Genomic DNA, 25,368 nt, shown 5'->3' with positions numbered 1-25,368 from the left:
ATAAATTCCAAGTTTCAATAATTAGTCCCAAAAGATGCCAAGATAGATCATGTTGTCTTGTTAAAATCGGATTATTTTTGTTCAACTGTTGTGCTACCAGAAGTCCTTGATGTAACGCAAAAAGTTCTTCTTCGGTCGAAGACAAAGTTCTCCTACCTCCTATAACATGTAGACACTCCAATTGATTTGTTAAACATATAACTCCATAAGAAAAATAGAATAAGATATTTTTCCAGCATATGTGAAGATAATATAATCAATATTTTCATTAAGAGATAAGTGTAGTTTCAGAGAAGGAAGATGAACCAAGTTTGTAGTAAAAGATTTAACACGGATTTGATTACAAATAGAATTTGTTTTATGGATGATCCAAATATTAGAAACAATCTGAGCTTTTAAAAACTTTTTCATTTCGAGCAAACTAAATATAACATAAAGCAATTGCATACCAATTAAGAGCCATGATCAAATCCTGCTTACTATAAAATTTTTGAGATAAAAGGATAATACAATCAGACCAATTTTGAATGTGAGGAGCATTCAGATTAATGTTCAAAGGGGAGGTAAAAAGAATTGATTGAGTGAAGGAGCAAGATAGGAAAATATGTAAAGTGGAATCTGGTTGAGAATGACAAAAGACACAAGATTGGTCTTGATTACCATTTAAATTTTTTTTATTTAACAGGAAGGTAATAAAAAATCATGCACCAAAGAAGGAGCTAGTAATGAGGAGGACAAGTAAAGCGCAAAATCCACTTAATACAAGATTGAATAGGAGTATTTAAAGATGGTAAACTATCCTGTATTAGATTCTCATAAGCAGCCGAATTAGAAAACTTGCCAGTAGGATGTTTAGTCCAGATCCAAGTAGTGGGGATATTTTGTGGTAAAATAGGGGTTCTTAGAATGGCAGTGGCTTGAGAATCATCAAAGACTAAAGTAATGACCGAAAAGTTCCAAGTTCCATGAAGAATTAAATCATTAAGTTTTAAATTGGATAATTCAGTAATTAAAGGTTGCTTGATCATATAGAAATTACGACTATTTTGGATCCCAAGAACTTGTGAAATAGGACTTGTTGAATATTTTGAAACTAGATATTCTGTTTCATGGAAAAGTAGTTGAAGTTTTTTGGTTGCAGGTTTCCAAATGAAATAGCTGGTTCAAGAAATTATGTGGGGGAAAACTTCATTAGTTGAGAGATATTTCGATTTCCAAATTTGGACCCACCATTTATGCTGCTCATCGAGGTATTTCCAGGCAAGTTTTTTCAAAAACACTAAATTAACTAGCTCAATCTCTTGAAAACCTAAACCTCCATGGGATTTATTAATAGTAAGTTTAAACCATGAACACCAGTGATAAGGATGAGGTTTAGAGGTTGTTTTTCCCCAAAAAAACTTTTTATGGTAGATATAGTTTTGTGGGGTAATTAGATTAGGGTCATCACATGGCTATTGATGGTTTGGAGAGCATATTGGACAAGGACTCTCTTAACTGCCTAACTAATTGAAGCAACTTTCCAATTACTGAGTTTGTTCCTTAAGTTGTCTAATAAAAAGGGAAGCTAATTATGTTTTGAACGACCCCAAATCAAAGGAAGCCCTAGATATTTGGAGTATTCAGGAAGGTTTTTCATTTGGAGTTGTCTCCTAATCATGCATTGATGTCGATGGTGAATATTCTTGCTGATGTAGATTCCCGATTTAGCAAGATTAATAAGTTGTTCAGAATAATTATGAAAAAGGTCTAAAATACCCTTTAAATTATCCACCTAATCTCTATGACATCTCATAAATAAAAGAATATCATCGGCAAAGAGTAGATGAGAGATAGAAGGGGCTCAATAAGAGAGTTTAATGCCTTGGACTTGATTCTCAGCTTATACTTTTTAAATAAGACGAGTAAGGCATTCTATGGCAAGGATGAAAAGATAGGGGGATAAGGGGTCGCCTTGTCTTAGACCTCGGGAAGGGATAATTTTACCCTCAGAAGAACCATTATGAGAACAAAATAGGAGACAGAAGAGAGACATTCAAAAATAAATTGGCGAAAATTGAAAGAGAAGCCTAGGGCTTTGAGGACTTCAATAATGAAGGACCATTCCATTCTATCATAGGCTTTCACCATATCTAGCTTAATAGCTACGTAACCTATACCCCTTTTATGATGTTTCAGGAAGTGAAACATTTCATGGGCAATAATGGTATTATGTGTCATTTGTCTGCCTGGGATAAAGGTTGATTGGTTGGGAGAAATGCACTTGTCCAGGATAGTACAGAGTCTTTTACCTATAATTTTTTAAAGGATTTTATGGATGACATTGCCGAAATTGATGGGGCGTAAGTCTTGTACCTCAGTACAATTATCTTTCTTTGGAACAAGACAAATAAAGGTGTGATTTAGTCTTTTCAAGAGTTTCTTGTTCTAAAAAAATTCTTTAGCAAAGTTAGTGATTTCTATGCCCATTTCCGACCAATATTCTTTATAGATTAGGGCAAGTATAACATCCGGACTAGGGGATTTAAGACTGCCTATACTAAAAAGAGCCGACTTAATTTCTTCTTTAGAAGGGACGGTAGTCAAAAAATTATTATCCTCAGTGGTGAGGGTAGGGAAATGACTTTCGAAATAAAGGATATGTCTGAGGAATCTTGGTGAGTGAAAACGTCCGAGCATAAGAAAGAAAAGTACTGGCAATCTCTTTATGGCATGTAACCCAAGATCCCTGGTTATTTTTAACTCATTGAATTTCATTCATTCTCTGGCGACAAATAGCACTTTTATGATAAATAATGAGTATTCTTGTCTCCCAGATTTAGCCATAGCTGTATAGATCTCTATCCCTAGAAACATTCAATTTGGGTTTGAATTTCATCATATTGTTTATATAAAGAAGTTAGCAAATCCTTATCCCAGAGATTAGATTATTTTATTTGAATAATTTGGGACTCCAAGTGGCTTAATTTAGTTTGGGAATCAATCAACTTTAATTTCTGCCAATTGATTAAATTATATTTGATCCGATCCAATTTGGTGGTAATTTGGAAGTTTGCATGCCCTATAGCAGGACAATCCCAACCTTTAATGATTTCAGATCAACAAGACTCTTCAGCAAGCCACATCTCATAAAATCTGAATGGTTTAGGATATTGGGTTACTTTTGAGGAAGAATTTAAAATCAAGGGGTGATGGTCTGATCCCCAACGAGCTGTCAAATGTAAGGAAGCATGAGGAAAAGCAGAAATCCAATATGGGGTTGCTAGACTCTGGTCTAAGGTACAATTGATTGGGCCCACAATTATTTTATTGGACCAGCTAAGATGGCCCCCTTGAATATTGATTTCCATCAGATTCTGGTCTAGAACCATGTGACAATATTGAGATGAGGTAAGCCCAGGGGTTCTATTAGAAGTTGAAGGATCCTGAATAGTCACGTGATTAGCCTCATTAAAATCTCAAATTAATAAATAAGGTAAATCTAACGATTGAAGATCGAGATGACGGCTAGACCAAAAAGTATTTTTATGAGATTTCACCGAAGGTCCATTGATACATCCTAACGACCAAGTATCTAAAAGAGGAGGTGAAGAAATATTAAAAAAGACATACATGGATATGGTGACAAAAAGAGAAGCAGTATTTAGATTCCAAAAAATAGCTCTTCCTCCTATCGTCCTTTAGGTGGAATAAAGAAAGAGTTAGCAAACTTGAGGTGGTTTGCTAACAATTGCATTTTGTCAATAGGGATTTTAGTTTCACAAAGAAAAAGAAAATTAGAATGATATTCTTTAACTAAAATCCCTAGACCTTGAACTGCTTTAGGACATTCTGCCCCTCGGCAATTCCAATTGATGATCAACATTGGCTGTCTTATGGCTATTGCAGGCCAACCACCACCGCCTTTTTCAAATAAGAAAGAAATAGAACGAAGCTCACATGATTTGTACGATCTGTCAGAGGTGCAACTGATGTCAAAGCTTCAATAGTCAAAATTGAAGTATTATTGGGCAAAACCAGATTGGATGGAACTATGTCCAGGATCCTCTCTGTTTGATTACGTTGGTTGGAGGATTTTGGTCTATCATAAATAGGTAGAGCAAGAGAGTCATGTATTTCCAAATGCTGCAATAGGTCTATACGAGGACGTTTTCCCCGAGAAGAGGAGGCACCCATAGGATTCGGTGGAAAAATATTGTTGAAGGCAGATTGAGCATGGAGTGCCATATTGTAGGTCTCTGGGGAAACTCGAAGGGCAGATGCAGCATGGGCGATAGTATTGGTTTAGGAGGTGCCTGAAGTAACCCTAGCTAGGGTTGAATCCGTAGGATTAGGAGGTACTTGGGATGGAGAGGAAGGTGAGGCTGGTGATTCAGAGATTGCAGGGGACTAAATATTTTGAACTGGGTTAGGGATGTGTACAAAGTCTCGGAAGGAGGGGCGGTGCTAGATTCTATGAATTTGGATTTCAACCCGAAGCCAGGGCCTTGGAAGATGCATGGAACGGCCATTGAAATATTGTTCATAGGTTTGGTCGGTGATGTAGGGAAGGGGCTGAAAACAACGCCGGTACATATGGCCTACTTTACCACAGAGATAACAAGTATTGGGAAGGTCTTCATATCTGTAAACTACCCAGTGGGTAGCACTGAAGAAGGAACTAGTATTAAAGGGCTGGTCAATTATTACTAACACCTTAGCTCTAATATAGTTTCGAATAACAACAATTTGACAGGAGGGACCTATACGTTCAAATATTGGACGACCAACATCTATGGAAAGGATTTCATACGGGATATCATGTAACTGTACCCATATCTAAATTTGGTTAAGATGCCATTCTTATTGCGATCGTCCTGGAACCCAGGGTTTCAGGATAATCATTTGGCCATCTAATATCCAAGGTCCATTGTCCCGAATTAGAACAAAGTCTTCTTCATAACGAAATTGCAAGCGGAAATGACCTCGTTGGAAGGGAGCTAAGAGGAGACGAGTAGCATCAAGACGCCACATGTTATAGAGACCTTCTTCTAGTTCTGATAACTTATCAGTTAAATGAGGAAAAATATGACAAATAAAAGAGAACTACCAATCTTCATGAAGGTTTTCAGGAATATGGCGACAGATATCGATAAAGTTGATACTAGGGATGGGTTTAGCTTGAAGCATGTTTTGAAAAGCTTCTTTTAACGCATCAATGTCTTCCATAGTTAAGGTAAGAGGGTTGAGAAGGATAAACCAGAGGAGGAAGAGAAGAAAATAATAAGAGTGGTGAGGGGTAAGCGATGGAAGAGAAGAAGGAAGGGTAAGAAAATAAGTGAAGTAGAAGAAGAAGAAAGAATGATTGCCGAATTTTTGAGGCCCGAGATGATGATAGTAAAACACAAGTGGTAGATGTAGATTAAATAGGTTATAGTAATTAAAAGAAGGGACAACCGAAAAGACATTCGAGAATAGAGAAATAGAAGGGAAACTAAAAAAATGAGGATTAAGAAACGATAAAACCAAAAGAAACTGGATTCTAACCATAATGAGTAACTAGGAAGAGAACTAAAAGAAACAAGAAAACTTGAAAAACTAAACAGAATAAATAAAATGAAGCAGAAGATAGAAACTTGTTCATTTAAAACTAATAGAATAACTAGAAAATATACTATATAACATAACAATAGTAAAGAGCTAAGTTATCAAAGAAATATAAGAAAGCAAAGAAGAAATACTTCCTGCAGTTTAAGACCTCGAGTATCAGACCATAAAGGAAACTTAGGATTGCAGAGCTCCACTCTAAAAATCTGATATGAATCTTTCCAAGAGTTCATCAGGCAACTTCAGTTATTTTTTTCTCTCTGTTGAAAGTCTTTTGTTGGTTGCTTTCATTTTTTTACTTAAATGTTCAATCAAACACAGTCTTATTCTAACAATATTAGGTTGATATAACTTGTTTTTATTTACATAGCATAGTTTGAGAGTTATTGGGCCTTAGGCCCATTAGTTTACGTTTTAAGTTAAGTGTTTTTTTCGTTTTCTTTTTAAAGTTCTCACAAATAGCCAACTTACTAAGGGCATACTAATCTTTGTACTCTTTTATTTATGAGTACATAATCCAATGAAAGGGGTGATCAGACCTAATTATGCGATTCTCCCATTTTCTTTTATCCCTCTCTCTTTCTTAGCTGAAACCTTTTATTCTATTTATTTTCTTTTTTCTTTTTCTTTTTGCAGTTTTTTATATCAATAAGGTTGTTCAAACCTTTCTACTAAAGCAATAAACTAAAAAAGAAAATACATTTGATATATTATTCTTTTATGGTCAACCAAAACAATTTTGATTTCATGTTTATTGTAAAACAGTTTTCTAAAGGTGGCTTGCTTTATGAATTTTAAGAACTATATTGATGCATTTCATGTTGGTTCGCTTATTCCTCCATGAAATGATATTATATTTGTAGGTAATTTTAGTCTTTTTTTTTTTTGTTACTTGGTTAGTCTTTTGTTAACATGTAATTAAGGTGCAACTTGGGTGGGCTTGGATTGGCTGGTTGGGATTTTGTCAAATTTGAATGGACCTGGGCCAGAAGCAGTGTAGAATGTTTGAGACCGGCTTCAGTCAAGGCAAATTCATGCCCACACCATTCTAACAGCCTTTTTCAACCTTATATTAGAAATATCTCGTCATAATATAAAGCATACCAGTATGGAGATATTCTCAATGCAAGGCAGAAAAAACTGCCCGAACAGAATTTGCCCTAATTGAAGCCGAACTCATAATGTTTCAGCCCAGCCCGAGTTGCATTCATTTTGATTGGACGACATTAAAAAGATTTGAACTCCTATTTGTTTTTCATCCCAGCCCGAGTTGCATTCATTTTGATTGGACGACATTAAAAAGATTTGAACTCCTATTTGTTTTTCATCCTTTATAATTTGCTTTGATGTTAACCATGAAAAGGGAAAAAAGTTCATTGAAAATTTTTCCTTAGAGAACATGTCATATCTGTATGCATATAATATTCAACACAAAAATGATGGTGAACACCGAACAGAGTGATTTATACAGCATAACAGCAATTGGTTTCGTTAGTCCTACACTACAGCTGCATGGGTCCAAAGAAAAGTTGGGCATGTCTTGTCATGCTTAAATCGTCTGCAGTTTTACTTGTAACATGGAGACAATTGTTATATGCCACGTCACTTCTGTTTCATATCGTGGTAGGCTGGCTGGCTGTGTCGGCTGCCCAATAGGGACTCGATGAGATGGCGCTCTTTGGACAAAATACACAAGTGGGAAGGCAGTAGAGAGAAGCTGCGAGTTTTTGAATATAAAATTATGAAATCTGAACTAAAAGGTTTCACCCGGATCCAGTTTTGACCATTTTCCCCACACCCATTTACGGTCGGTCCGATCATTTACAAATTCCAAACTTATCATATTCAAGTAAACCGGGTTGAAAAACCCAAAATAGAAATCGTGACTCAATAGGATAAGACTTAAGAGAGTAATTAGGGCAAATCCGAGAAAAAAATATACATATGAAAAGACAAAGATAACCTTATACAATGGACGGTAGAGATGTTTCCGATTTATAAAATGAGATGTGTCCAAAGACCATGCCACATCATTACTTATATATATTAAGTATATATGTATATATGTATAAATATATATTTAACAATAAATAATGGATAAATATGTTTCAAATGTCTTATATGTATTATTTTATATTTAATATATATTTTTTAATTCAGTTTTTATTTTTTTTATTTATAAAATATTAAAATTTGTAATTTGAGGCCAATTTTTTTATTTGCAAAAATAGCGGAGAAAAGCGCCTACATCACATAAGGCCACATAGATCTTGAAAAGTTACAAAAAAGAAAAAAATTCCGATAAGATATTAAAATGCAAAGTTATGACCTCCAAAAATTTTATATAAATTTCATATGCATTCAACTTGCAACGGCAACCCGATCACTAGGCTGAATGAATCAACACTTAATCCAGCTGAATTGATTGGTTCTTAACTAAATTAACAATTTTGACCATCTAACGGGTCTTGACTGAATCAGACCCGGAATTCCGGATAACGGTTCGACCGACCGGGTCAAAGGCGAATTAAAAACATTGAATGAAAAAGTTATCATTTACAAGACGAGAAGGGGTCGGGGTCGGGGCAGCAATCAACGCAATAGCGGGCGACAATAGGATAGTTGGAGGCGCTAACAAGGATGCGCACAGTGCGCATTTTCTACACCACTCTGGTTGCCTCCTTTTGTCATATACTAGAGAGTGAATGCTACAAGATTGCAACGGTGGGTTGCTAAAAAAAATACACAAGTAAAATCATCGTTGACAAGGACATTTAGAGATGCCAGCTGGCGACCAACTGAAAATCTGAGTCGTCCTCTCACACACTCCTTTTGTCCCCCCACCACCCTTCTCATCCTTCTTCTCCCGCCGTACATTTGCAGGGAAAAAACTGAAAAAGAGGGGGGAAAATAAATAGGTGTAGCACTGTACGCCGCGCATATTAGAGTAAGCCCTTAATAAATAGTGGGTGTTTGAATTGAATATTGCAGTGAAGTGGGAGGGGCAACTCGGAAGTCTCGAAGCTTCAGCAGAAAAGCGAGATTAGGGTTTTCTTTAGCTTTATGCGATAAACTCCATCATCCACTCTCGAAGCAGCAGCAGCAGCAGCAGCTTTGAGCGTTTGCGCGTCTGTGTGAGAGAGATTCAGAGAGAGAGAGAGATAAAGTGAGAGGGAGGGGGAAAGATGGTGAATCCGCGGTGCTTTTTAGACGTAAGCATTGGAGGTGAGCTCGAAGGAAGGATAGTGGTGGAGCTATACAAAGATGTGGTGCCCAAAACGGCGGAGAATTTCAGGGCTCTCTGCACCGGCGAGAAGGGCATTGGTCCAAAGACTGGTGCTCCTCTCCATTACAAGGTTTTCTTTTCTTTCTCTGTATTTCTCTGTTCCAACTTTGCTGGTCTCTCTCCTTTTCCAAAGAAGAAGAAGAAGAAAAAAACTGGTTGTATCTCACCGTTTACCCTTACTTTTGGAAAGAATATAATAATGAAAAAGTTTTTTCTTTTAAAGTTCGTGATTTCCGGTTAGTCGAGGGGTATTACTGTCCTTTTCAGCATTGAGGGAATTGTTGGCTTGACTCATGAATTGTCTGCAAATCATTTTCTTTCGATATTCAACTTCTTTTCTCCTTCTCTTCTCGATATTTTGCTTCTTATAACAGTATTTTCTTTGAGGAATCAATGAAAAATCATAGTTGTTGTTTTCCTTTGTCTGTTTTACTTCCACATACATTTGTAGTTTCGCCGGATTCGACCGTAAATTTGTTATTGATATTAGTGTTGTATCGACACTGCAATAAAATATTCTCTGGATCTTTAGACAACAATCCGGTATTGGATAATTTTTGCAATTTATAATTCGAGTTGAAGCAAGTGTTCATAAGGCTTTCATTGTGATTTGATATAAATATATAATTAGCAGTTCAGCACGGATTAGCTTACAGGCGTATTTGGTTAGGAGTACTTCCTCTCGAGTTCGTTTTTGTACGGAAAAATTGGTCGCACAGTTTTTCTTTTCATGGTTAGGAAAAAAACAAATAGACTAAAGGGGAAATTCTTGAACACGTGGAATACAGTAAAGACTGAATTTGTATTTCTGTACCATCATCCTTTATGTCTAGCAAATTTAGCTGCTTACAGTTGAAAGTTGAAACTACGAGTATGAACAAAATCACGATAATCCATTCCATTTGGGATTTCTTTTGGATGGGCCAGACTGCTAGAGTTATATGTTTTTCAAGTTTCAACTCGATGAAGCTTAGCATAACATAGTTTTTCCAAAATCCAAACATTAGGCTATTCAAGATTGACTTTGACCTTTTCTTCCAGATATCAACTTTACTCTGATTATGATGTTCGGAACCCCAAAATGAATTTGATTTTCGCTCTTTAATCCCATCCCCATGGCAACTTATGTTTGCTTAATGCTTTTGTTGGATGAAGAGATTATAAACTTGAAGATACAGAAATGAGCGAATGGAGTGGGCTGAATCTGCCAAATAAAGTGAGAGATTGTACATAAAGAGTAAGGATCCCCCAACCCCCACCCCTACCCCATGAGAATGGATAAAAACCATAGCCTCCATTCTACTCCCCAAACAGGTACAATCTAGAAAAAAGGTCATTTGAACATCATTGGATACTTCAAAACCCAAGACACCACTTTCCCCACAACCATTTTTAAATATCTCCTCCATGGCTCTACCCAAGAGCTTTTGTTTTCAAAAACTCTTGCACTTATTGCTATCCAAATAGTCCAAATTGTTGCAGCCAGGATGGAGCGCTAGATATTGCCTCCCATTTTTGTTTAAGCCATTTACCCTCCACCTAGTCAGCAGTTTCATAACTGATCTTGGAAAAGACCAATGTAAGTTAGGTGCTCTGAGAAAGCGAGTCCTAAACTAGGATTCTCCTTATCTTTGCTGCTTCTCGTTTCTTCATCTTAATTTATCTTGTAAGGTCGGTGGGTTTGGCGAAGGAGGTTGGCTTCGAAAGTCTAAGAACAGTGGTGAATTAACTGGAAGACTGGGGAAAAAGAAAGGGGAGAGAAGGAATTGGCGTAACCCCTGGAGGGGCTGCCTACATACCCTCTGGCAAGGGATTGAGCTGCTGTAGTTTGCTTGTTCTGGAATCTTGGTGGGGAGAGGTTGAAGGCGGTGGAGGAGAGAGAGTAGTGAGGGGACCCTGAGCGATACACATGATTTCCTAGGTTAATTATTAGACCAGACCAAATTGGACTGAGCTGAGTGGACTTAGCCGGGTCTATGGTGGTTTGTGACTCTATGCTCTTACATATCCGTCCAAAAAAATTTAATTTTATGTGAAAGGTAAGTGGTACTGCACTGGATCATTATTTTGCACAATTGCACTGCACCTAAGGAAATAGCATAAGAATGACATGTTTATGCCTTCTCCATTGAGTGCCCAGGTTTTACATAGGTTCATTTAATTTTCTTTTACTTATGGTGGGATTTAATGAGTTGGAGGAGGTGACAGGTTAGTCTGCTCTGCTCCCACTATTTGGCTACTAATTACTAAAATTTTAATATTTTTACTCATTAATAAAGTTTATGGTTCTTGAATGTGCTATTTGTGTTCGATGATTTTCAGGTTTGAAGAAAGGACTAAATTATAACAGACTTAGAAGTCATTAGCGCCATGCAATATCTAAAATTGATCTGGTGCTGTCTTTGGATAAAATGGTTGTTCTTTAGTGGGTTCCACATATTTATGGCTTATGACTTGAAATATTGCCATTAAAAGGGAAACTATACGCTCCTGGAGTTGTTGCTATCTTTAAAAACATATTAGGAATTATGATCCATGATTACATATCATCTGTATTTTACCTTGCTTTTTGCTTTAGTTCTGAATTTAATTTTGTTAGTACATGCATTGTTTGACCTTTTTCATTGTCATGTAGATTAAATATTTTCTTTTTTTAGTCATATTGCTAGTGGCTCTGTCTCATCCAATTTGCTAATTATAGTTTAATGTTCATTTTAGGGTGTTCGTTTTCATCGCATCATCAAAGGTTTTATGATACAAGGTGGAGACTTATCTGCTGGGGATGGTACTGGGGGAGAATCCATATATGAACTGAAGTTTGAAGATGAGAATTTTGAATTAAAACACGAGAGAAAAGGAATGTTGTCGATGGCTAATTCTGGGCCTAACACCAATGGATCTCAATTTTTTATTACTACCACACGAACTTCTCATCTAGATGGAAAGCATGTTGTATTTGGGAAAGTAATTAAAGGAATGGGTGTGGTTCGTTCCATTGAGCATGTTACTACTGGTGATGGTGATTATCCCACAGTTGATGTTATTATTGCGGATTGTGGAGAAATTCCTGAAGGGGCAGATGATGGAATATGCAATTTTTTTAAAGATGGTGATACTTATCCTGATTGGCCAGCTGACCTTGATGAGAAGCCAAATGAAATTTCTTGGTGGATGACTGCTGTGGACTCTGCCAAAGCTTTTGGGAATGAACACTACAAAGTAATTTCTGTTAACATTGTCAAGATGAACTCTGTTTAAGATTTTGTTTATTTTTAATGTAATACTTACTCCTGATGATCATCTCAAGATGATGTCATGGAAAACACCTAGAGTTCAATCATGAGGCACAATGTATTAGGCATATATGCCATGGTAATTAGTTTAGATTTAGACTTCATTTATCATGTTTGGCATTATGGCATATATATGTTTCTTTTTTTTTTTCTGAAGTTGATTTACTTTAAGAGCCAGTAGGTGATGAAGGAATTTTGGAAATGGAATGTAGTTCCCCCCTCTTCCTCTCTGATTCTGTATGTCATTTTGAGTACTTTTTCTATTTGGTTAATCTCAATTATTACTGCATACAGAAGCAAGACTATAAGATGGCTCTTAGGAAGTACCGGAAGGCTTTGCGCTATTTGGATGTATGCTGGGAGAAAGAGGACATTGATGAAGGTGAGGCATTTTATTTTTCTGGTAATATTGGGATATATGCTGGAGAGCAATATCCTTTTTTGGGGGGTTGGGGATTGTTAGTCCATGTTATTGTCATTATATGCCCTAATTTCTATCTGATGTGTATTTTTTTCCTGTCCTTACACAGAGAAGAGCTCCTATTTGAGAAAGACAAAGTCACAGATTTTTACAAATAGTTCTGTAAGGCCACAAACCATTTGAAGATTTTTTTTTTTTTGGTTGAAATGATAGTTCCATTAAAGAGAACGTGAATTGCAAATTGAGTGGATAAAAAAGAGTTATAAAAGAATATGCAATGATAATTGTTCATTGTATGAAAAGATGAGAACCATCAAAACAACTTCTGGGTAAAGTAGTTGTCCATGTGCAATCAGTTTGCCAGAAGTGCAAAGTTTTTGCTCTTGTTTATTGAAGTCAAATCATTAGCATCTATACTGTTATAAAGTGGATACTTGCCTTGGTTTTGGTACAAATTATAAAAGTTAAATTGATTATATGGTGTCAACTTATATCTTTACCATTTACTTGCACACGTGCATAGCATGTGCCTTTGCACTAGTCATGGTTAAGCCTTTTGCAGATAATGTCAATGTCAAAGGACCTTGGGTGCAACTTTTAGGCTTCCTCATTTTATGATCAATGTTAGCTGTGAAAATCTTATATACTGGCATGCACATGGAGTGGTTCATTTCTTTTTTCCTTTCATTTTCAAGAAACCATGGTGGATACTTCCTAAAATGTATTCTGCTAGAACCTATTAAGTTCTTTTTCTATTAATTATTTAACAGGATTGACTGAGACACGTTGATAAATTACACAACTGTTTTTTGATCAGCTATGATTTCTGTAATTTATTCCTAGTTCACTTGTAAGCTTTTGGGAGGGGCTGCAGCTCTCACCTCTCCATGTGATGTTGTGTGAAATTACAATTCTAAATTGTTTTCTGAATTAATAAAATTTAACTATTACTCATAAAAAACCAAAACAACTGAACAGATTTGAAAATTATCTGGAACACCCACACCCACATATCTATTAGGGAATTGGCCAGATCCCCCTGGATTATATACATGTTCACCTTCAATGCCTCGGATCTTCGTAGGCCCTCACCATCATCTTTGAGCCAGCTGATTACCATATGAAAGTCTCCTTATCTCCACATGCTGAATCCTTAAAACTGTTATAACTCAAATACTTTGACAACAATGTTTTTGTCCTAGTCCTGAGAGAGTCAGACCAGTCAATAGGGTCTGAGTGATCGTTTGAGTGCTTATATTATAAGTGCTTATTAATAAGTTGACAGGGAACTTGAAGTGTGTCTAAATCTTTTGGAGAAGTTGGAAAGGGTGAAGCTTTTAGCCCAATCTAGGGATGAGTTATGGTGGAAAATGTGTTCAAATGAAAAGTTTACTGTTAAATCTTGTTATTCAGCATTGTGCAGGAAATAGGTGGACTTTAACCAAATTGAAGGGGTGTGGGGTAACCCTAGAGCTGTGAAGTGGGTTGGCACAACCCAACACAATTTGGGCCTGCTGGCAGGTGTTTTGAGGCCCACCAGCTGGCACGACACAACATGAACAATTGGGTTGTGCCTGCATAGCCCATGAGCTGGCCTGGCACTGTGCTCATATATGAACAAATGAACAATTGTATACATTAAAATCATATTTCTTGATTATCTTGTTAATTTATCTTAACATTTTTATTTTTATTTTTTCATTTTTTTTTCCAAAAAAAATCATGTTTCCCATGACCCTGTCTGGCACGGCCCACCAGGGCTCGGACCATGGGCTATGCTGGGCTTCCCTTTTGAGGGATTCCAGGCCAGGCAGGCAAGGCCCACTATAGTGCAATCTGCATGCAAATGTGGGAGCTATAGGTAACTCGGTTCTTCCTAGGATGTAAGCTTTTGCTTGGTTGATTGCTGTGGACACGATTTTGATAGTGAATCATTTGAAGAAAAGAGGATTTGACATGACTAGCATTTGCGCACATGTTATTTGTATAAAGAAAATGAGGAATCGGTCTGCCAGCTCTTCATTTCATGTAAAATCAATGGGTTCTTTTGGAAGCTCTTCACAATACTTTTTGGGGTTAGGAATTTTCAGCCGAGGACATGTGCAGAGATTTTCCCTATATAGCCAAGATTTGGAGGATGTAAGATGGTCAGAGTAATTTGGAGCTGTCTTCCGAATTACAAAGTTGTAATGTAGACAACTGACAATCTCTAGTTTAGTTTTTGTTTTTTGTTGCCAGGTGCTTAAGTAAAAACCTACTAAGATTGTATCCTTTTTTAAATGAAATTTTAGTTCACTTATAAAAAAAGAGTGCTTTCAAATAGGCTAAGTATAGGTATTTTGAAAATTACGAGGTGGGCCATGATGGGTGAGAAATATGTTCACTTTTTCAAAAGCGCTTAAAAAAAGGTCAACATTTTGAGCTGTTTCAAAACAGGCTTATTTCCTCAACTGCTTATCTGGGCTTATTTCCCAAATACATATAAGTGCTTATTGGTGTGGTCCCAACCTAAAATTAGCACTTTTTCCAGAAAGTTCTTAAAAATAAGCACTCCCAAATGGGGACTGAGTAGGCCAACAAAACCGCCCTTGGTACATTACCAAAAGCACCTCCAGTCCTTGCCGTGGAGGGTATTAATTTTAATTGAGAAGCTGTGTGGATCAGTAGATGTTGATGAGTTTTTTAGGGTTTGAGTATCTCCAGATCATGCCATCTATAGGGAAGTCCAAGTCAAAGATTAAAATGTCGATGGTGGTGGAAATATCAGTCACCCAAATATACGAAACATGTTGGAAATGTCAGAAATACTGTATGCAAATATTGTAAGAATTATAAAAATGCTGAAAATATTGTGGAATATGTAAAAATATAGAATGCTATTTTATGTCATGATAAAAATGCATAAGTAGTCCCTTTTAAATAATTATCTTGTTCCAAATTATCAAAACTGCATTATTAGAGTGAGTTAAAGAAAATCAGAACTCATAGAAAATGCAAATAATTCTAATAGATCAAGCAACTATTTATTATACAATAAAAACTAAGATTTAATGTCATGTTTGAGAAGAATTTCGAGCTGGCTCAATGTTTTAAAAGCGCAAGGTGCATAAAAGGCGCAAGGCACAAGGCGAGGTGCACAATTAAAAAAAAGCAAAAAATTATAAAGCATAATATTTAATAAAAATATAAACTTAAGTTTTAAAATAAATGTTTAAAAAACCTATTATCTAAAATTAAAATTGTTGAGTGGGCCGACTTGTGTTTAGTTTATTTCCTTTTAAATTAAGATGTTGTTGGGCCTTGGGCCCATTAGTTTTTATTTTTTAAAGAGCTGTAATTACTTAGGTTGAGTTGCCGCCCTACTAAGGGCATCTTTGTAATATCTCATACTTAATTATAAATAGAGTGACGGGCTGGCGGCTAGGGTTAAGTTAGTCTATCCTAGTCGACCTTCTTCTCTTTTCTTCCCTTTCCTCTGTCTCTTGCTGAAATCCCCAACTTTCTACTCTTCCTTTCACAAGAAGCTTGGCCGAAATCAGCACATAAGGTTTTCTACTTGGTATCAGAGCGGGTTGAAGGTTCTTGAAGAGATTCGTTCCTGTAGCCCTAGATCGGCCGACTGCATGGAGATTTAAGAGGCTGATCGAAGCTTTCAGGTAAGCCCAGTTTTTGGATTTTCTTGGTGGATCTGTATGCCCTGTAGCTGGTTTAGGGTTTCTCATCAGAATCAGGAAAAACTGGAGAAAGGGGAAGAGTCCTGATTTTGTTGGACTCTTCAATTTTGACCTAGGTAGTGGCACCCTATTTTTTTTAGGGTTCCTCTCGGTTTTTTGTAAGGGGCGATTCAAGTTCCATGTGGTTTGGAGGCCTCTAAAGAGGGCGATTTCTTCTTCTCTCTCTTCTCCCCATCTCGCCGAAAAGGAATCTTTCGTGGGAAGAAAGTCCAGGACACCAAAGGAGTGTCGTTGGTTCTAGAAGGTATTCTGTTTATTCTTGTTGCATTTTTTAGCTGTTTTCTGTACCTCTTTGAGACACATGGAGGGACACAGAGTTGAATATAAGCCCGAGAATGAAATGAGACCAGTGAAAGGAGGTGCTGGAGACCCCTTCGGAGCCAGAACCATTACTACAGTTAGGTTGGATGGTACAAATTACTTGGAATGGTCTCAATCTGCAAAGATGGCCATTGGGGCTCGTGGAAATTTGGGGTATACTGGTGAAGAAGTAAAACCCGAAACTGGCAACTCCCGATGGGTGCAAGAAAATTATATGGTAATGACATGGTTGTGTAATTCTATGTTGTCACATATAAGTAAATACTTTTTATGGGCAAACACTGTTAAGGAGATATGGGATGGGGTGGCAGAGACCTATTCATAGAAGGAGAATGTTGCTAGGGCTTATCAACTAAGAAATCAGATTATTGCTACTAGGCAGGGAGATAGATCTGTTGCAGCTTATTTTTCAGTCCTTAAGACCCTGTGGCAGGAGATTGATCATCTAGAGACCTTTGCTTGGGAAACACCAAGGATGCAACTACCTATCAAAGACACTTAGAGAAGTATAGGGTGTTCGAATTCCTTGCTGGAATTAACCCTGAGTATGACATTGCACGACAGCATCTTCTTTCCAGGGACAGTGTCACTCTCTCCCAAGCATATGCATTCGTGTCAGGGGAGGAGTGCAGGAGGGATGTAATGATGAAGAATCTCATGACTGATCAGTCTGCTATGGTAAGTGCTGTTTCTTCTTCAGGTAGCACAGGTGGAACTCACTTTACCTCCCTTGCCCACACAGGTAGTCCACATGTCATTGCAAATTATGTTTCTGCTTCAGGTAAGGAGAGATCTCCTTGGATTATAGACTCTGGAACCTCAGAGCACATGACCCATTGCTCCACCATTTTCTCCTTTTACCAGCACAATTCTGGCAGAGATAGGGTCTCCACAGCTGATGGATCCCATGTTCCTATTGCTGGTAAGGGATCTATCAAGATTAATGATTCCATTTGTTTACCCTCTGTCCTCCATGTTCCTAGATTGAGCACCAACTTGTTATCTGTTAGTAGTTTGACTAAGAATCTGAACTGCTCAGTAATTTTTTCTCCTGGACATTGTATTTTGCAGGATCTGGATTCAAAGAGGACGATTGGGAGTGGTCGTGAAGTGAATGGAATCTACCTTCTGGATATTCCAATTCACCAAAGTCATCATGTTTGCAAGGGCAGTGAGTCAAAACTTGTGGATCAGATTATACTTTGGCATAATCGTCTGGGCCATTTGTCTTTTTCTTCTTTAAGTTCTTTGTTTCCAAAACTGTTCGAGTCTGTAATTCTGTCAAGGTTGAAGTGTGAAGGTTGTGAATTTGGAAAGCATTGTAGACACTCTTTTAAACTGAGTAATAAAAGATGTTCTTCTCTTTTTGATGTTATTCATTCGGATGTGTGGGGCCCTTATTATGTTCCCTCTATGGGCGGCTATCGCTATTTTCTCCTGTTTGTGGATGATTTCTCTCGATATTCCTGGATTTACTTGATGAAATCATGTGATGAGGTACCATCCTGGGTGAGACAATTCCATCAGATGGTATTAACACAGTTTGGAACTAGAATCAAGATGTTAAGATCTGACAATGCTAGGGAATATTTTGAGAGACATCTTGCCTCGTATCTGTTGGAGTATGGTGTTGTCCATCAGAGTAGCTGCTCCTACAGGCCACAACAGAATGGTGTTGTAGAGAAAAAGAACAGACACATTGTTGAGACGACAAGAAGCATGATGATCACAGCGACAGTTCCGGTTCGTTTTTGGGGTGATGCTGTTCTCACGACAGTATATCTGATTAACATGATGCCTTCTCGTATACTTGGATTCAATACTCCATTCAACTTTCTTTTTCCTCAGGGGGAGATGTTTCATATTCCTCTAAGGGTGTTTGGGTGTGCCTGCTTTGCGCATATTCTTGGTCCTTACCGTTCGAAGCTTGATCCCAAGGCAAAGAAATGTGTCTTCCTTGGATATGCAGAGGATCAAAAAGGGTACTGCTACTATGATCCAGTCTCTGGGAACTAGTTTGTTACTATGGACATCACTTTTTTCGAATCTACATATTTCTTCTCAAGGAATCCTTCTCAGGGGGAGTGTTTTGGGGAAGTAAGTCAGCAGTTTATCCCTCTCCCAGTTCCAGTTCCTGTGCCTACTACTGTGCCTGACAACCATCCGATGTCACCTACCTTGCCCCCCCCTTTGCGTTCCGTCTCACAATATTACTCACGACAGATACTTCATAAGGAGGTTGATTCCACTACAGCAAAACTCACACCACTTCCTGTCGATCCCTTGGAGACTCCAGATTCGGTTGGTATAGATCCAGGTATCTCTCTTGATCCCTCTACTATTTCAGTTTCCATTGGTCCTACTAACACTGTTATAGATAACCTTGATCTCTCTATTGCTCTTAGAAAAGGGAAGAGGAAGTGCACTGCTCATTGCATATCACAATACTTATCCTACAATGGACTTTCTCCTTCCTACTGTGCTTTTCTCCCTTCTCTTGATTTCGTGTCTATACCCAAGGGTGTTAGTGAGGCTCTCTCCAAACCTGAGTGGAAGGCAGCTATGCAAGAAGAGATGGAGGCTTTGATTAAGAATCAGACATGGGAGATTGTGGACCTACCAGAAGGCAAGGAGACAGTTGGATGCATATGGGTTTACACAGTAAAGCATAAGGCAGATGGAAGCATAGAGAGGTACAAGGCAAGACTTGTTGCAAAAGGATACACACAGACCTATGGCATTGATTATCTAGAGACCTTTGCACTAGTTGCAAAGATGACCTCTGTTCGGATACTCCTTTCTCTTGCTGCCTCATACTCTTGGCCCTTGTTTCAACTGGATGTGAAGAATGCTTTCCTAAATGGGGATCTGCAAGATGAGGTGTATATGGATCTTCCAGCTGGTTTTTGTGATAATGCTAAAGAGGGAAAGGTATGCAAGCTGAAGAAGTCACTATATGACTTGAAACAATCCCCTAGAGCATGGTTCGACAGATTCAGAAAGGCCCTGATTGTTTTTGGCTACACTCAAACTCAATCTGATCACACCTTGTTTGTGAAGCGCAGGGGATCCTTGGTGTCAATCCTAATTGTTTATGTGGATGATATTGTTGTTACTGGGAATGACCTGAGTGAGATTGATAGTCTGAAGAGGAACCTGCATAAGGAATTTGAGACTAAAGACCTTGGAGAACTGAGATACTTCTTAGGCATTGAAGTTGCAAGATCGAAACATGGAATTTTTATCTCTCAAAGGAAGTATGTCTTGGACCTCCTCCAAGAAACAGGGAAACTTGGAACAAAGACAGCTAGCACCCCCATTGATCAGAACCATAGAATCAGTGCATTAGAAGGTGAACCGGTAAAGGACCTTGGGAGGTACCAAAGACTTGTGGGTCGGCTACTATACTTGTGCATGACAAGAACGGACATCTCCTATGTAGTAAGTGTAGTGAGCCAATACATGCATGCTCCATGAGACCAGCACTGGAAGGCAGTTGACAGGATTCTTGCTTATCTGAAGGGACATCTAGGCTGAGGCATATTGTTTACTGATCATGGACAGCTCAAGCTAGAAACCTATACAGATGCGGGCTGGGCAGGATGCCTCGATGACAGAAGATCAACTTCAGGAGTGTGCACCTTAGTTGGGGGCAACCTAGTCTCATGGAAGAGTAAAAAACAAACAGTTGTGGCAAGATCAAGTGCAGAAGCCGAATATAGGGCCATGGCACATGGAGTTTCAGAACTTCTCTGGATCCGTTCTCTATTGGAAGAAATCGGTGTTCAGGCAGAAGAACCTATGATGCTATACTGCGATAACCAGGCAGCAATTAATATTGCTCATAATCCAGTCCAGCATGACCGAACTAAGCACATTGAAGTAGATAGACATTTTATCAGAGAAAGGGTAACTTCTGGAAAAGTTTGTCTTCCATACATTTCTTCTGATCTGCAGCTTGCTGATGTCTTCACAAAAGGCGTTGCAAAGAATAAGCTGGAGCATGATCTACGCAAGTTGGGGATGTATGACATCTACTCCCAACTTGAGGGGGAGTGTTGAGTGGGCCGATTTGTGTTTAGTTTATTTCTTTTTAAATTAAGATGTTGTTGGGCCTTGGGCCCATTAGTTTTTATTTTTTAAAGAGCTGTAATTACTTAGGTTGAGTTGCCGCCCTACTAAGGGCATCTTTGTAATATCTCATACTTAAGTTAATTATAAATAGAGTGAGGGGTTGGCGGCTAGGGTTAAGTTAATCTATCATAGTCGACCTTCTTCTCTTTTCTTCCCTTTCCTCTGTCTCTTGCTGAAATCCCCAACTTTCTACTCTTCCTTTCACAAGAAGCTTGGCCGAAATCAGCACATAAGGTTTTCTACTAAAATACATAAACATAATATGTAAAGCATATTCAAATGAGAATTTAAAAATGAAATCAAACATTTAAAACATTTTCAAGGATATAAAACCCACAATCTCTTTTTTTCTCAATTGCATAAAGTAATGTGACATTACATTCCTAATTCTACGAGCTACCTTTGTGCCACACCCCTCGAGGCACGCCCAAATAAGTCCATGTTAGGGTCTTAAATTCTTTGTTTTCACACAAAAAATAATGATTTTATAGTTTTAATTGCTTTTAAGAAGATATTTTATTAGGATGAATGAATGGTCAACATTACCAAATAGGGGGTTCTCGAAGCTTCGGTGAGTGAGCGAAGCGAGGCGTCTACCCTAAAATGTGGCTCGCCTAGGCTATAAAATCATTATTTTTTTGTGTGAAATATCTTCATTATTTGGTAATGTTGTCCATTCATTCATCCTAATAAAATATCTTCTTAAAAGCAATTAAAACTATAAAATCATTGTTTTTTGTGTGAAAACTAAGAATTCAAGACCCTAACATGGACTTGTTTGGGTTGGGCTCGAGGGGCATGGCATGGGTGCTCCGCCCCCGACCTAGCTGCCAGACTCAAAAAAAGGAAAAAGCGGCAAATTTTCGAATGGTGCACGCCTGAGCTAAGGCGCAAGGCACACCACTACACCAGGCGTACTCCTTTTGAATGGGCTGTACCTAGGACCTGGGCGAGGCGCCTACCCTAAAATGCGCCTAGGTGCCTTTTAAATCACTGAGCTGGCTCAAAGTGGTAGTCTTGTTCGTTAAGTGGGCAATAACATTGCTACCCCATTGTATCCAATATATTGTTACTAACTTGTGTTACAAGGCTTTCTCTTTGTACACCATAACATCAATAGCTTTTAATGGGGAATATGCATATTCTAATAATATTTCATGTCCATATCCATGGAAATGGAACTATGTTGTGGAAATATTAGGACTTTTATGGAAATTTTAAACATGTTTCAGAGACTTATATGCTTTACACCTTGTAGTCATCATCTTTGGAATTTTGCAATCAGGTTGCTGGATAATTGCTGGAAGTCTTTTTTCCATGCTTAGGGTATTTGGCTGGATGATCTTTATAGATTAACTCCCTTGCCTGCATTCAACAGTTGTGTCAATTGGTTATTTGATAACAGTTGGATGACTGTCAATAATAGAGTAAATTTGAAGAGATGGTAAATACTAAAAGCAATATTATCTTCAAAAAAACTAAAAACAATATGTAATGCTTGTTTTTATATTTTGTTTGGTAAATACTAAAAACAATATGTAAGCAATATTAATAGGTCATGCATCATATGCTAGTGGAAATGTTTGGGTGTTTTTACCACCTTTCCATTATTTTAACACTAAAATCCATAAGTTTCTAGACCTTTATTAGTGGTTTAATTTTATATCATCTATCTAGATGACCTGTGTCATTTCCATTCTACAAGAAAGGGATGTGATGTATCATCCAATTATCTTTAGTAACATGTTTAGACTGATAATGCCACATGCAAATTAACTTCTAGCCTAAATTACGATGAGAAAAAATATTTATCAAAAAAATTTATGATGAGAAAAAATCTGAGGGTGTACTGCTGAGTTTACCATGTTGGTCACTTTTGGGAATCTGTATAAATGTGGTTTACTTATAATGGATTGAGTTTGTGGTGAAGGATTTTAATGGATAATTTTGTTACTTGTTATGGTGTAACACTTTTCTTCCATGCAATTATAAAATGATTGTTTTATGGATGATCCACTCATGGTGCATCTTACTTTTTTTTTTTTTGGTTTTTTGGTAGTGCTTTCATGGTGCTTTTACTGATGGCATTGTTCAGTGTCTCGTGTCTGACTAATTGATATGTTATGGTTGCTTAGGCTTGTAAGTTGAAGTTGGGAGATTTGAAAGGAGCATTATTGGATACTGACTTTGCGATGCGTGACGGGGAGGATAATGTGAAAGCTTTGTTTCGCCAAGGCCAGGTCGGTATCTTCTGGCAATAGTGGATTTAGTCACAAGCTGAAGCAATTAGAAACCAATGAGAAAATCCACCGTAAGAAGCAAACAAAAATGAAATATAGGATAATATATGGAGGAGAGAATCAAGGAAGGTGTCAACTCTAAATCTGTTAAAGGTCTGAAGGGGAATAATAGAGAGTCGATTGTAAAACAAATCAAGTTTTCATATGGGGAAGAATAACAGTCCATCTCATGCATACATACATGCATAAATCTCTCTTGTGAGCCTATAACTACCGTTTTAATGCATGAATTGTAACTAGCAGGATCACTTCCCTGTGGGGTTTGCCTGAATTATTTTTTATTCTCTCAACCTGCTTTTAGAATTTTGTAAGTATTGTAATAAAAATAATTTCCAGTTATGTCTGGGTATTGAAATTAATGTTTTAATGAAGACATTAAATTTCATTTTTGGTTGTTTCAGAATGGTTTTTATTGCTTAATAACGTTGGTCTTGTTGATCCATCAGGCGTACATGGCACTTAATGATGTAGATGCTGCAGTTGAAAGCTTCAAGAAAGCGTTAGAGTTGGAGCCAAATGATGGTCAGTAACTTAAAATGTTTCAATGCTCCTTATTCATAATGTTCTAAATATTGTAAAATTAAGGTGAAATTCAACAGTATTAGTCCTTGGGAATCCAGATTGCAGACCATGAAACGGATGACTACACAATTCAACACTGGAATTTTTGCTATTTGATTTTAAGTCGTGTTGAAACAGTACTTCGAGTTTGTTGTTTCAACAACTCTAAGATTATGTACAATTGAGTCCATGGTAATATAATGTGCAAGGCCATCAAATGGGCACTCTTGACTACCGAAATCGAACTTGTAGCGAAAAACGTTGTGTAAATTACTGTTGGTATAACTATATTCATAGAGGTGGAGGTTTGGACCGGGGGTTTGCATCGTGCCTGAAATTGATTGCTAACTTCTAGTTCCACTTTGCAGGTGGAATTAAGAAGGAACTTGCTGCTGCAAGGAAGAAGGTCAGTGAATTATGCCATTTTGAAACATTCAAGCAGTATATGCTTATTTTGAACCTCTTTTTTAAGCTTGAAATTGGATTTCAGATTGCTGATAGGCGTAATCAGGAGAGAAAGGCTTATTCCAGAATGTTCCAATAGCAGTTTATGCATTCTTCTGGTATGTTAGATGCTTTTTGGCGTCACTTGATGTTGAGTCTGGCTTCCCTTTGGGTTCAAAATACCTAGTATCATTTCTTGAACTCATTGATTCTTCAGATTTATATACATTCTGAACTGTAAACTGGTTCCTCCTTTTACTGTTGCAGTCTTAAGGAGGCTTGTTTTTCTGTGAACCGGGTAAATCCATCAACTGAGTCTTATAAATGATTTATTGGCAGTACAGGAGATTGTGAATTTGTGATTGTTACACTTGATCCTGTTGGATAATTGCAATACTCATTTCGTCTTCGTAATGTTAAATCCAAGGTATTAAATATCGACCCAGAGGCCTAACCGCTTTGGGCTGAACAGTTCAGCCCATAACATAATTTAAATATTTAAAAATAAGATTTACCAATGTCAGTGGTTCTCTAACCAAGTCAACCATGGTTTGAAACGGAACTGGTTGCTTGGCTGGTTTCGGTCCGACTGTCAGTGTCAACCATGGTTTGAAAACCACGGTTAAATCCACTAGTTTGATATTTCTCTGCAAAGTTCCACCATATTGGACTTCCCCTGGTTGTCTGTCATTTATTATTGTGTAGGTTATATACCTGTATATTTCTAGGAATACTTATAGTCTCTTGTCTGATAATAGTTTCATTTATTATCCACAGGTTTTGAACAGGGCGAAGGATAAGTACCAGACCCCTTGAGTGAATACAACATACACAATGCGAGCTTAACACATTTTTGTTTTAGACGGTTATTATGTGTTGAAAAGAGTACGTTAAGTAGTGTCATTGGTCGGCAGTTGATTTACCATGCGTATAAATTCTGTAATCATCTAAACAGTTTTGCTACAACTGTGCGGAACTACTTATTTGGCATAGAATGGATCATTTCTTCTGGTCCAATTTCTGATTGTAGTTTTGTCACTTTATGCTGATCTTTTTTAGACTCTGTCGAGTCGAGGATTACCTGGGCCTTGTAGGTAGTAAAACTGATGGCGGTCGTTTTTTATATTTATTTAATAGCAAGGAAAGCAAATTACACACAAAGTGGGGTAGAAGTGTAGAACGACCCCAACCATTCGTGCAAAAACATACAAAAGATCTCTAGGACAATTGTCGAATGCAGACCCCCCTGCACGATCACGATATGCCTGCATCAAGAAAGAATACTGTC

The 25,368-nt window shown here is 37.6% G+C and overlaps 1 protein-coding gene across 2 annotated transcripts; it reads left to right on the top strand.

The window, feature by feature from the left end:
• Positions 1–8,573: 8,573 nt before the first annotated feature.
• On the top strand, positions 8,574–25,097 carry SQN (peptidyl-prolyl cis-trans isomerase / cyclophilin-40 (CYP40) / rotamase). Of its 2 annotated transcripts, XR_736620.3 has the most exons (10): positions 8,574–8,942; positions 11,591–12,091; positions 12,460–12,547; positions 12,696–12,748; positions 22,911–23,015; positions 23,522–23,597; positions 24,005–24,042; positions 24,127–24,199; positions 24,348–24,378; positions 24,858–25,097. XR_736620.3 is itself a non-coding variant. In XM_010270252.3 (9 exons), exons 1-8 carry the CDS (start codon positions 8,772–8,774, stop codon positions 24,178–24,180), a joined length of 1,086 nt encoding a protein of 361 aa, XP_010268554.1. In that variant the 5' UTR covers positions 8,574–8,771; the 3' UTR covers positions 24,181–24,199; positions 24,858–25,097. The 2 variants fall into 2 exon arrangements, 1 of the variants encoding a protein (XP_010268554.1); XM_010270252.3 differs by lacking the exon at positions 24,348–24,378.
• Positions 25,098–25,368: the final 271 nt, after the last annotated feature.

This window comes from Nelumbo nucifera, chromosome 5 (assembly GCF_055504915.1).
Source record: "Nelumbo nucifera cultivar China Antique chromosome 5, China Antique-T2T, whole genome shotgun sequence".
In the NCBI taxonomy this organism is placed as follows: Eukaryota; Viridiplantae; Streptophyta; class Magnoliopsida; order Proteales; family Nelumbonaceae; genus Nelumbo; species Nelumbo nucifera.
The sequence above is the reverse complement of the archived record's forward strand: the minus strand, read 5'-3'. Positions and strand labels throughout refer to the sequence as shown.

Excerpts from the sequence above, each read along its gene's own strand:
- SQN (XM_010270252.3), top strand. The coding sequence starts at position 8,772 with ATGGTGAATCCGCGGTGCTTTTTAGACGTAAGCATTGGAGGTGAGCTC. Across the intron at positions 23,016-23,521 it reads CTTTGTTTCGCCAAGGCCAG|GCGTACATGGCACTTAATGA; the intron begins GTCGGTATCTTC and ends TTGATCCATCAG. Across the intron at positions 23,598-24,004 it reads AGAGTTGGAGCCAAATGATG|GTGGAATTAAGAAGGAACTT; the intron begins GTCAGTAACTTA and ends TCCACTTTGCAG.